Below are 14121 nucleotides of genomic sequence, written 5' to 3'. Positions count from 1 at the left end.
GGGTAAATTAGAATCAAAAAAAAAAAATTTTTAATTTTTTGTAAGCTTGGAAATATAGATATTTACTATTTATCATAATGCATATTTTTATAAAAACGTTTTAAAAATAACAGTATTGTACTTATTTTTGTTCTTACATGTTTGTCCACAATCTGTAGCTTTCTTTTGAAGAAGTTGAATATTTTAAAAAGAAATTGAATTAGAACTGATTGATGTATCACATTTTGCATTAAACAACACTCAGATATTCTAATGTACTTTTTCTATTAATTATTTTCTGTTTTTTTTCGCATATATGTTTTTGGCATTAAAATAACGTGCTTTGTGTTCCTTAATTTGCATGCAAATTTTTCCTGGGTTAGCAGCAATATTGAAAGGGATTTTGCCAAACATTGTATTTGAATTGAAAGGAAAGTTTAAAATTGCGTGGCTGCTGCAAATCATCCATCGACGACAGTCAAACCACGAACTTATTAACTCTACACACCATCCGTCTCTATTTTCTCATTTATAGTAATTATCCCGACTTAATAAGAGCTAACTTAAAAATAAACCAAAAAATCACACCTTTGAGCTTCCATATACATCTTTGATTTCTGATGAAAAAGAAATGCTGGTTTGTAACGTTTTATTTTCTGCAAATTATAGATATCAGAATTCTCAAGTCCTTGTTCCCTTGCACAATAATCTATGAAAATCGAAAATGTATTCAAAATATTAAATGTACATTTTATAATGTACAATGTTACAAAATAAAGAAATGTAGAGGAGCATCAGCGTTCAACTTTCATTGAAAAACGTATTGCGAGGGGAAAGGGGCGTGGTGCACTTTGGCACAAATGACGTCAGGCCAATCAGGGGTCGTTTCTTCTCGCGCTGCTCCTAGGGCAATTACAATGCTTAATAAGTAGTTAATGAATTTCTTGTGTGGAAAAAGAATTGGATTTTCGGATTCAAGAAATCATTTTTGATAAGTTGGCATAAAAATTTAGAAAATTTACGAAATGCCGTTGTTGTCCATTCTGGAATCTCCCGAACAAATCAGGAGAGTTGGTAGTAATGTGATACAAATAAATAGATCAACTTTCATCACACAGCATTTAAAGAAATCAATTAGCACCAGAAAAATAGTGTAGGATTTTTTACAAAATTTCAGAGAAACAATAAAAATAAACAAATTATTGGGATTGCTTTGTAAAAGGGGAGAGTTGCAATTACTTCTCTCCAAATCAATGAAATGACAGGTCCTAATTAAGATAAGTACTTAACGTTAATAATATCCACTAAGTTCAACATGAACTTTCACATGATTTTAAAAATGGTAAAAAATTCCATTCATTTAGAACATTCTTTTTAAATAAAATTTAAATTTAATCTTCTTACATGAAATTCCAATTTTTGACGGTTTTAAAATTTTTTAGCTTAATCTTCAGAACATTATTTAACAATTTTATTGCTTTAACCTTTTTTTTTTTTTTTCAGTAAGCAAACTATTTATAACAGCATACACTAAAGCATTACTCAGCCATTTGTCAATGCTGTTTTTCCTGCATGCATCTTACTTGAATGTTAGTTGTGAAATTTTCTGTAACATTATCTCTTACAAGTCAATCAAGACACAAAATCCTATTTTTTATCTGTTTCCAGAAAAAAGAAACAGAAAGCAAAGCAAGAGTTTAAAGCAGCAAGTACTCAACTTGTGTCCTGCCTGATCTTTTGTGAAGTCATAAAACCAGTTTGCACAGATACACTTTTTTAAACTACTTTTACCCTTTAGCAAGCCATTGCAATAAGTTATGGACCAGATGAGGACTGTTTGTCAGATAAACATAGCAAGATATTATAAAAAGCCTTGTCATTAATTTATCTGTTACAGCCTGTGTGCAGTAGTAATTGTCATATGTATGTGGTCCAAGAGAAGAAATTAAAGATAGAGCAACATTGGTTGAAACACAAAGAAAACAATAACTTACTTTTCTTTTCTTGTCAATGGTTTTCAAGCCTGCAGTTTCACAAACTTTATTAATACATTCCCTAGAAAAGAATAACATCAAATAGTAATATTATAGATTGACGTTTTTATTACATTATGCTTAACGCAAATTGTTTGCATATACAGAAATCTTACTTTGCAACTTGAGATCTAAGATCAAAATCAAGACTTTTCATAGATGTATTCACTTCCAAGCACCCAATATACTGAGAAAAGACAAAGATACATTATTTGTGTGTGTACTTTTACTTATTTATGTGAACAGTTGATGCTTAATTTTACATATCGTTAATTTACGAACACTGACAATTTTGTGAACAGCCAGTCCCAAAAAGACTTTTATTGAAAAAATGCCATTTGATATAATGAACACCTTTTGTAATCCCAAATAGTGCATTCAATTGAGTGTCATAAACTTGTATGTATGTCACATAGGGGGAGGTGGGGCACGTTGGTCTACTTTTTACTTTTCATTTTTTTCCCATCAAAAAATTTCATAAGCAGTTCGATTTTTTCCAATAAGTTTCACTAAACATTTTTTGAAAATGTTGAAGTGAAAAACTTTTTTTACATTAATTTTCTAATGGAACCTTGTAAAGTGGACCAATGTGCCCCATGTGTGGGGCACGTTGAACTGCATGATGCAAACAACATCGGTTATAATCTTAGTGATAAATACTATCAAATATAGGAACACAAACATGGAAGGAACCATTTAAATAGCCTTCAATTAGGCCCATTATTTAGAGGGTTCAGGGGGGTTTGGATTGATGGCATGTTACTATGATTATCAGCTATTAAATCATACATTAAGAAAGAATCTAATTATCAATTTTAGCAAAATTTCAGATAAACATAAACCCAATTAGTTGTTGATTATATTAATTTGCTTTTGGAAATATTTGTTTTATTTTTTATTTATTTTAATTTAATTGTTGTACTTTTAATGTTTAGATAAATTTAAGATTTAAAATGGAACAGCAGTTTAAAAAACTCAACTATTCTTAACTTGCATTAAATAAAAATACAAATACAGTGAAACCTGTGTAAGTTGACCACCTGCGGTGCACTACTTTAGAAGTCAACTTAAACAGGTGGTCAACTTACAAAGGTTGATTTATATGATAAGAGCCTGAAAAAAGCAGTCAACTTAGACAGGTGGTCACCTTTGCAGGTTTTACTGTATTAGAGTTTTAATAATTTAAGCCAAATATTCGGTATTTCGCAAAATATGGTATTGGTACATTTCCAAAACAATATTTTTCGGAAAGCAGTTGGAATAAGCAAACGTAGTATTGGAAAATGTTTACCATGACAATATTTAAATATGTTCTCAGTTGAACAAAAATATCTTGAATTCAGAACATAAATCTAGCTATTAAAAGAAATGGATAAGAATGAAATGGGATGTATATCTTACTCGGACACTGTACTTGACTCCACCATCGGCAACCTGGGAATCCGGATGAAGCCAGCCTCTAGGAGGCTTATTTATTAGGCTCCCATTTTTCGACCATTCGCTAGGCATCCCTGCTTCTCCCAGGAGAGGTTGAGCATTTGAAGACCACTGGATACGAACTTTGGGCATACTTCACAGAACATACATCAGTGCCATTTTATGGAGTATCAAATATTCCAAGCTAAAAGCAAAGTAAGATTGCCTGTTTATAACATTAAATTAAAATTACACAAATAAAAATAAAATCGAACAGTATTTTGTAAAAGTAAAGCAGTATAGCTCTATGAATTCAATAAAATTTTACAAATTAGTACTTAGGTACTTTGCTGTTAAATGTACGTTACTTGGTTTACTTTCTACCTTGGGGAAAATAGAAAAATTACTTAAAGTGGTTGGTGATATGATGGTTAAAATATTTTAACTATTTTTCTCGAAATGTTTCCTTGTACATTTTAATTCCAGAGAAAGTTATGCTGTCCTTTTTGTATACAATTTCAGAATTAATTCCTTCCGTTCACTGCTGTTAAAATCACAGGCTTTCGTCTCCTGATCTGGGCTAGAGCTTACAAAGACAAGTTGAAAAAAAAAAAAATTAAAAATAAATGTGCATGTTGAACAAACATTTATTTACATAATTTTCTTGAATTAAAAAAACAGTCACTTTTATGAGTTTTCTTGAAAATAAGATTATTACAGGATCACAACAAAAAAAAATGGAAAATTTTATACGAAAGGAATTGCAATGCATAATATCATAATGGAGAAAGTTTACTTGTAAAAAAACAAATCGTTCAGATGATTAACTACAACCAAACAAAACTTGGAAAAGGAGAAAAAAAAACGCCTGCTCTATTCAGCGAATAAAATTTTTATAATTATTGCCTCAGAGTAATCGTTATCCGGTTAAGCAAAATCTAGCATTGAAATTGACAAACGGTTAGATTGTTAGGCTTCAGTAAAAATGAATCGTAAAAATTCAGTTCCTCTAGAACCTTCATTTAATCCCCCCCCCCCACACACACAATTAGTAAACTATAATAAAACTACTTTTTAATTTTTGGCAGTAAGAGATTCATGCAAACAAATATGAATTTGAATACGAGTCTTTAAGACTTTAAAAATAATGACAGGTCTACGAACATATTAGAAAACTACAATACCAGAACTCATAAACTACGGAGTCTAGACATTTTATTCTAAAACATATAATTGACCCTAGCTAAGAAAACATTATTTGAACATGCATTCATTAATAAATACCTTATGCTTTTGTTTAGAAGCATTTACTTTATTACTAAAAACACAATTTAAATTTCTATTTACGTGTCTACGCAAATTGTCAGTCAGATGTTGACATTTTCACGGTTATGATTCGTTAAGCGTATAAAGATGGAAGTGTCTGCTACTCCTCGATTTTTCTAGCAACCTTTGAAGTAACTTGGCGTGGTTTCAGAGGTCCTCGATATTTGGCGATCACGTTCGCGTTGTTTTTTGGCAGCAACTGCTGCGCCTCGTGCTTTTTCTCAGCATTCTTTCCCATGTGGATAGTATTTTAATGATCTAATTATTGTAATTATGGAGAAATGATTTTTGAAGTAGGGGCGAAGTTTTCTTCATTTGAACAAATTAAAATACACCAATGTTTTTGGCGGGCGAGAGTGCCAAAAACAGGAAAGAAGATAAAAATGAAAGGAAATCCAAGTGAGTATAAGTTTTGTGTGTTGACCAGTACACCGAACTGACATGTAAGAAATTTAATCTAATTTTCTTACAAGTTGCTTCCTCTTTAAAAAAATTAATACTACGTTGCATATATTAGCTGTTTTATAAGGTAATAAATGACTACATTGCTCAAAATGTGTCGGAATTCATTAATGAGCCTAAGTTTGCCGATGATTGGTTTTATGAACCGTATTTAGTCACCAAAGAAGATTTCTGTTGTTTTTGGGACCTCGGTTTGGTGTATTTTTAATCAACATAAATGCAGCTTTCTGTTTGATGATACATTTATTGCATTAACTGCCATTTTTTATACTAAGAGCTCCTACAGCTCAACAAGCAATTAAAATAGCTATGGGTTATTATTTTATACTTAATGCTAATTGCTTCATGTAATATCTTTTCAATAATGTTTTTATAGCTCTTTTACTGTGTTATTCTTGTTGCACTGTAATGTTGGTATTATATTCCTGGCTTCTTTTTTCTTTTCATGGCAATGCATTACTGGTCCCGTTTTTGTGAGGTTACTTTTATCTTAAGATGGACAGCATTTTGTCGAGTGGATGTAAATAACAGCTAAATCGTTGGTGATTTTGACCTGGAGTTTATGGCAACTGTGACGTTAGGCGACTGCAATGGTTTCACTCGCATGAACAAACGGAAAGTACCCAAGGATAATTTGGTAAGGCAAATTTAGATAATTAAATTTATTTTATGTTTCACAAAAGAACTAGATGAGTGCCCAAAAAAACAGTATTGAAAACTTCAATTATTAAAGAATCAAATATGTATTTAAAAATTGATGCACCTAGTTAATCTATTACAAAATTGTTTCGCTCCGCCTTGCATGTAGATAATATGATTTGATGCCGGTAAAATGTTACAATGTATTTAATATTTCGTATTGAGGTGTAAATGATGTTTGATGCACTTTTGAATCCATTGGGAGACCTGGAATCCTATTTTCTAAAGTATTAACCTTGAAGTGGCCTCTATTGAAGCACTGATCACAACTGGTGTGTTTATCTTATTTGTCTGCGAGCACTCCAGGTTAAAATGCATTGTGTGCAAAGTGTTTCCCCGCTTGATATTTGGTATTCTTGATTTTTTTCTATGCACAGAAGGCAGAAAATCATATTAATTTATTATAATTGTTCTCCTTTTGGATGCTATTCTATACTGTTCATCTGAGTAAGTAGAAACCTGGTGTAATAGACAACAGAAATATAATAATTTGTTTATGAAAACAGGGAAAACTCATGCATTGCGTACTATTCCATTGTGATGCATTGTAATATTGTTGCATTTAAGATTTAAATTAAGTTGTTTTTTTCCCCCCACAGTTAAAGAAGTATTTTGGGTGTGCAGCTTCAGAAACTGAATTCCTTACTGAATGGTACATGGTAGAGAGATTTGGCTTCATTTACTGTCAGTCATTTCCTCTGCTTGTACTTTTCAGTTTAGCCTGAGCCTGAAAAGTAACAACTGAATCAACAGAAGTATGGATCTGTACAATGTTTCAAGGGTTTTCATCTGTAGAGGTAATCAAGTAGAAAATCATACAACTTTAGACTTTAAAAGTTGACAAATGACACAAGCCTACATGAACTTTTTCCCATGTGTTCTAACTTTTGATTGTTTATTGATTTGTGTTCGAAAAAGTTAAACAGAGTAAGCTATTAAAAACAGCTTGTTAACCTATTAAAACTATTAAATAAATGATTTAATTAGAAATAGATGAGAAATACAATACAGTTGACTCTATTTAACGACTTTCAGGAGGACCACAAAAAAATCGTACTTAAATAGAATGCTTCTAAAACTGCAGTGGAGTATCTGGGACTATGAAAAGTCATTAAATAGAATGTCATTAAATAGAGAACCAACTGCAATTTGTTATTTGAAAAAGTAGAAAAAACAATGCATTGTGTATTATTCCAGTATGATTATGATGCATGGTAATATTGGTGCATTTAAGTTTTAAATTAAGTTGTTTTTCCCCCGCAGTCCAAGAAGTATTTCGCATGTGCAGATGCAGAAACTCTAAATGGCACATAGTAGAGAGATTTGGCTTCATTTGCTGTCATTTCCTCTGCTTATGCTTTTCAATTTAGTCAGAGCCTGAAGAGTAATAACTGATTCAACAGAAGTATGAATGTGTGTGATATTTCAAGAGTTTTAATCTGTAATAAGTAATCAAGGAGGAAATTATTCAACTTTAAAATCATCAAATAACAAGTGTACATGAATTTTTTCCTTATGTTCTAACTTTTTATTATTCATTGATTTGTGTTATGCAGTTGACTCTAACTCGAATATTTTTTTATTTCATAGATTTCATTGGGTCCCTAACTCTTGAGAAGGCTGTGGTTGCTTCCCGTAACTCAAAGGTTACGGCCGGTTTTTCAGGACTTTGTGATTGAGAGTTAACTGTACTATGTAGTATTTTGTCTACACATCTGAGGAGCAAAAGCGAACTGTGTTAGCTTTAGCTAACTGAGCTGTTAGCGAAAGATAACAGCTCAGGGCTCATTGATCTCTTGAATTTACAGTGATTGGCATAGTTAACCTAAATTAATTTTTACTGTGTACTTGTTAGGTAATTTTTATGCCTTCTGAAACCTCTTTACACACCCTTGATGAAAAAGTTACCCAATTTTACTCCATATAGAGATGTTTGGTGCTTCTTTAGATCACCTGTTTCTTTCATGTCTTGATATCTCTTACCCCATCTTTGTTAATAGCACCCATAATTGTTGTAAAATAGTTTAAATGAAAATTCAGAAAGTAAGTTTTTAAGCTCAATGGAAGACTCAAGTAGGAGCATATTCTTGAAGATTTAAAGCTTGGATCCTCCTTTTTGTAGATATTTGCCTAGAAGCTTGTTAAGACACTTTTAATGGTATCCTACGTAGAACGTGTGATGCAGGATAATGGTAGAACTAACGAGACATTGGGACAAAATATTGAAAGTATTTTGTGTAATTTGTCTGCTTGTCATCAAAAAAGGGTGGAAGTATCTGAAGACATAACATGCCTCATAACAATTCCTTTAAGAGGAATTGGTTAATTTTTAAAAGGTTTTTACCATATTGTTTGGAGGCTTGCTCCATTTCCCTTGAATTAGGATCTTTTGATCAAATCCAATTTGTTAAACAGTTATATTTCTGTTTCATTCATGAAGAAATAAAGATTTGATCATTTGAATTGTTACCTACCATGCGTATATTTTTGGAAGCTATAAATAAAGTTCTTGTATCAAATCTATGTGTCTGTATATTTAATGTTTTCTACCAGATTGTTATAAATTTTCTGCAACCTCTCGAATTAGCTACTATGTATTTTTTAACAGCTACATCTAGCCATTTCATATAAATCTTAGAAGTGTGGTGGAAAAAAAACATTTTAATCATTTGAAGTTTGGTTGATAATATTGCTAATAAGTGTTGGTTCAGTTATGTTAGGACAAATGATGAGTAAAAGAAATTGTTTCAGACATGCACTGCTCGTGGATCCTTCAAGTGTGCATATTAGAGAAAATATGAATTTCTTTTTCAAATTAATACATGATTTATAATTATCTGTTTTTAGCTGATAGCCCTCACACATTTTCACTTGTTATAGTTTTAGCCATGATTTCTTAGATTTCAAAATTTTGTTTCTTTAATCTCTTTTTCAAGATTCTTGTCATTTTTTTTCAAGCATTTGCAGCGTAGCACATTCTGGTCAAGAGACCCCACAGTAATACAAAGACCACACATAAACTTTGATTTCAATTTTACTTGAAAACGTATAAATTGTTGTAACTTGAAAAAGAAAAAAAAAAGCCCCTGCCATTCATTTGAATTTTGACGTCTTGAATTCAAATTATGTTTCTTGAAGTCACGAATTGCGATAGGACCCTACTCGTTGAGTTTCTTGTTTCTATATATAGAATGGGAGTAGAGGACAAATTCACGCTCATATCATGACCAGTGGTTTTCTAGGTTAGGTAAAACGAGGCATTTTCATTAAAAAAAACTAGTAATTAGGATGGGGTAATAAAGATAAGATATGACCAAATTGCACTCGTGCACTTTTCATAAAGATTATACTTACAGCGTATAATGTTATACCTTTATCCTTACCAGAATTAAGTATTTTTAGATGTTTTTCCCAAAAATACTTGATTTTATACAAAAAAAAAAAAAAACTTAATGCAAAAACTATTTGAGGTAAGCCTTGAATGCAGACGATTTGTAACCATGACGACGAAAATTAGTCTCGCTAAATAAATATTTAAAACATAAAATTTTTATTTGTTTATAAATATTTTATTAATTTCCTCATTATTTGGGGTTTGTGTATACATATTTTATATTTGGAAGAAAAAAGGAAAATAAATTTTTTTGTTAATTTTGTATTTAATGACTCAAGAATCTCAACGGAATATCAATTTTCCTTGATGTGGAGTTGAGATACGTCCATTAATTAGCATATCAATCACTTAAATTTATTTTACCAATTAATCCGTGAAAAGATTCTTGGCGTTTTTTTTTTTTTTTTTTTCCTACCCTAACCTAAACTCCAAATTCGACATACAGAATCTGCTTTTCCCACTTCTGTAATGCGCTAAGGTAGTTGTTCCTAACTATGACATAAACGGAAAAATCGCACTTTTTTTCTTTCTAGGAATAAATGGTTTTGAGGTTTTTTTTTTTTTTTTTTTTTTTTTTGGACCAACGTTCCAGTAGGGGTTTTGTCACCAACCCTAATCTACGCTGCACTGGCTGGGAGTCCCCCCCCCCCCAAAGGATGAATTAATTTCACTACTTCATTTATTACATTTTAATTGACTTTTCTTTTGCATTTTTTACGTAGTTAATTAAAAAGAACACAAAACACACACAGCATATTTGCTTGCTAAGGAAGTATTACTGGAGTCAGAGGCTCAGAGTTGCAGAATATATTTAACTCACTAATTTCGAATTCAAGGGACCGTATTATCGCGATTCGTCCACTAATTCTTCTTTGATGGAATCAATAATTATTTTGATTTTTTTAATTTTTCTTTTTTAATTTGTAGGCGCGCCTAAAGAACAAATCAGCAATTGTTTTGAAATTCACACAAAAATAGTTTCTGAATTCTTCAGTAAAACTTATATGTTATGATTTTCTTTATAAATTAATTTAAAAAACTCAAGTGAGGTATGGGTTAATTTAATAACCTTGCCCTTGTGTTATAATCTTAATGGCAAATGTTTCCTGAGTAAAAACTGCTCATTGTCTAGCATCTCGGTGACATTATATTGGGTTTAGTATTTAAATGGCTTGAAACATTAAAGATGTTTTCGGTCCACATTAAAAGTATATTAGTGCCAAATTTTCATGTACTTCGAAGTAAATTCCTAGATAAAGGAGAAATAAAGTCATTAAAACTTTAATTATGAAACATCGAAGGTGGGGCAGGGGAGGGGGCTATTCAATTTTCCGTACCCCCTCCAAATGATTTTTCTGTATCCGACCCTGCTGGCTGCGGACGTTGTATTCGTATTAGTTAATCAGCACAAAGTACTTTTTTTTATCAGGGACAATTGCCACAATAGGCCATATAGTCGTGGGGGGGGGGGGGGATCAGGCCCGTTATTTGGACAGTTTAGTCTTAAAGGAGGGTAGTCTCCGATTGAAGGAAAACTCAAGCTCTGGTGGTCCTCTATTGATAGGCCCAATTTTTTTCTTGACCATCAGGGGCTCTGTTTTTTATTTTACTTTGAACTGAGCAGGACCGGATCTATAAATTTTGTGCCCCAAAATCTGTAGGGCTCTTAGTATGTGTGTGACGTAATTAAGTTTTTGTGTATTTTTTTATTTATTTAATTAACTTTTTTTTTCAATTTCATCCCCAATTTCTTGGGACGTTGGGCCCCTTGCACCGCGGGGTCTGCAGGTGCGCAGATCCAGCCCTGGAGCCGAGGACACTCATGCTCCCCTCTCCCATTGTGCATATATACAGTAGGGGATTCATAACTATATCGTCCAAATAAGCTGTGCTGTCTGTGCGTAGCTCAGAACCACGGTTACAAAGCAAGATTCATGCTTAGGAACATATGACGTTAACGTAATGCTGACGCGCGATATGCATACAAAGTCGGAGTCGGATTTCTCTCCTGAAGAAATACTAAAAATGTTGCTGAACAAAAAAAGTCAACAGTTTCGGAATAGTGTTGACCTTGCCAATATTCATTAAGATAAAATATAGTACAGTGAAACCTCCCTTAACGGACACTCCCGAATAACGGACACCTCTAATTAACGGACATTTCTGCAAGTCCCAGTCCCTCAATATAGGCCATTCCATGTAATTCACTCTGAATAGCGGACACTCTGAATAACGGACAGTCATTTCACAAAAAAATTCCCTTGCGATCGTTGCACTTCCGGTTTCTTTTCTTTTCACAGAATATCTTTGTAACTGCTTGCCTTACAAAGCTTTTCATCCTCCCCCCCCCCATCATTTTCTTATCACTGTTTCTTGGAATTAAAACGATGGTAATGGGCAGAGGCGGCGATTGGGGCTTAAAAGTTGGGGGGCAGAAAAAAAAAAGAAATAAAAGACATGGGACATTTTGCGGGCAGCAAAAAATGAAAAAGAGAAAAAGTCATAATTTTGTTACAGCTGGTTTTAAGAGTATTGAAGCAGATGAGTGAAAACTGATGTCAGTCTAACAATTAACGTACGTTTTCTTAAGATTTTAATGAATTTTATACACAATAACTATTCAAAAGTTAAGGTTAAAAAAGAGGAAACTGGGCGCTTTTTCTAACTGGGGCTCTCGGAAGATGCAAATGAGCAAACCGGCACCCGCCGGTAGAAGCCGGTTTTATGGCGCCGTGGATTCCTTGGGTTGTTTAATTTTTAGACATGAAAAAGATTTACCCCTATTCAAGGTCAGATTGCCAATTGTCAATCATGCATTAGTGATACTCGAGATAAAATAAATAAATTAACCAAAAAAGTGGGAGGTTGGGGGAGGGGGTCTATAGGCGCTATGCGCGTCACAGAGATCAAGACATCCTCTGGACATCCAGACCGAGAGACATTCAGCTTTATTATTAGTAAAGAAAAACAGATTAATTACACTTGACGTAAAATGTATTACGCCTTTCGCAATTGTTTCGATTGTGTTCTACAAAGGGAACAACAGCCCATTTTGAAAAAGGAAAATTAAGTAATCCCTCCTAATAGCGGACACCTCCCAATAACGGACAAAACTTCTGGTCCCTTAACTGTCCGCTATTCAGAGGTTTCACTGTAGTTGACATTAGTCCAAAAATTTTTTTATGACGGGGGGGGGGGGGGAGGGGCGTCGACACCTCCTAATCCCCAAAAGTTACAATCTTGGAATGAAGAAACAGTTTAATAGTATCAAGAGTGCCTAATCTTTCTCATGAGCGATGTCCTAACTCCATTTAACACCAGAGTATATTGATATATCATTGTGATCCCGGAAAATGGGCACTCATATGCAACATTTTGTGAAGAGCGGGCCCAGATATTTTCTCCATGGTGTAGCAGGATATATTTTCCCCGTGGAAACCGATTTCTGTACAGATTAGAGTTATTAAACATTTGACATTTCTAATAACTTATTCATTAGTAGCTAGAGAAATGTTAATACATTTAAAAAGTGCTAAAACCAAGGAAGTTCTGATTTCCGAGGGTGCTCACCTGGGGGGGGGGGGTTCATGGAGCAGACTGCGCCATTAAAATATTTATAAGGAGGCGTATTTTTCTCATTTGGGGGGGGGAGGAGCGCAATATTGAGAGGGGTGCGCCCTTGCCCTTAGGGGACACCTCTGTGATTTCTAAGGGGGGAGGGCTTGAGCCCTCACTTGCCACCCATATGGGCGTCTATGGCCGGAGTCCCCCCCCCCCTCCGTAAAAAGGGTCCCTCTAAAATGAGGATAAACATATCACTTAAAACTAGCCCCTTAAAAAACCTAGTTAAAGCAGCCTGTGTACCATGAACTCTCTCTCTCCGCGTATATTTCTTCCTAAATAACGTCAACGGTCCTGTTCAAGCAACGCATCAAATTAAGGACAGTAGTCCCTGAAAATCTTCATTTGAATGACAGGGGTGCTCATCCCCGATGGGCAAGGGCGCAACTCCTCAAAATCGCAAAAAACACCCGAGCAAGAGTCCCCCCCGAATGAAAAAACCCCTAAAAGCACCCCCTAAAAATGCCATGATCCTCCCCCTAGGTGGGCATCCCTGTGAATGGTGACATTTAATACTCAAGAACTCAAGCTATATTATAAAAAGAAAAACATTCCCCAAAAGTCTCCATTAGAGTATTAAGAGATCTTCTTTCCAATGCATAGCTCTTAACCCCTTACGCCCTCTAAAAATCTAGGGACTCTACTCTATAATACTAGTTCGAAAACCCATGAGAACTAGTACTAGTACATTCCCCCCCCCCCCACAAAAAAAGGAAATAAACAAATTCAAGGAAAGTCCTCATCGCAATGAGGATCCCACGAAATTCTCATACACATCAGCATTTCTTAAAGAATAGGTAATCAAAAAGGAAACATTTAAAATGCTTTCGCTTACGACAAAGCCTCAAAGCTTTTGTAATATTGATTCCGAGCGTATTTCTCTTTACGCAAGAAAAAAATGGCAACCGACAATATTACTCAACTGTATAATTCGTCATGTAATTTATTTCCTGTAGAATTAGAAGTTTTTCGCCAAAATGAGCGATTATTTTGCCAATAAGTAGTCCCTACTGGAGTAGAATACGTTAGCCAATCATAGCTGCTTATTTTCGAGGAGTAGTAGCAACGTCCCTGAACAAGAGCGCCCGCCAAAATGCTTTCCATAAACCTTCTCAAATTAAAGATTTCAATCTGTCTATGCCAAAAAACCTCCCACCTCCTCACCTGACAATAAAATGTATTTTTAACCCT

The 14121-nt window shown here is 33.9% G+C and overlaps 1 protein-coding gene across 1 annotated transcript in view; it reads right to left on the bottom strand.

Annotated features, from left to right (window-relative positions):
- Positions 1 to 3581, bottom strand: part of LOC129227377 (SHC-transforming protein 1-like) — a 30181-nt gene extending 26600 nt beyond the window's left edge. Inside the window, exons 1-3 of the mRNA XM_054861926.1 lie at positions 3414 to 3581; positions 2129 to 2199; positions 1974 to 2034 (exon numbers count right to left, since the gene is read on the bottom strand). Of these exons, the coding sequence (XP_054717901.1) occupies positions 1974 to 2034; positions 2129 to 2199; positions 3414 to 3581 (300 nt within the window). The remainder of the gene's footprint in view (positions 1 to 1973; positions 2035 to 2128; positions 2200 to 3413) is intronic.
- Between the last annotated feature and the right edge of the window lie 10540 nt (positions 3582 to 14121).

This window comes from Uloborus diversus, chromosome 8 (assembly GCF_026930045.1).
Source record: "Uloborus diversus isolate 005 chromosome 8, Udiv.v.3.1, whole genome shotgun sequence".
Taxonomy (NCBI): Eukaryota; Metazoa; Arthropoda; class Arachnida; order Araneae; family Uloboridae; genus Uloborus; species Uloborus diversus.
Note: the sequence above shows the minus strand (reverse complement) of the source record. Positions and strands in the feature narration are given on the sequence as shown.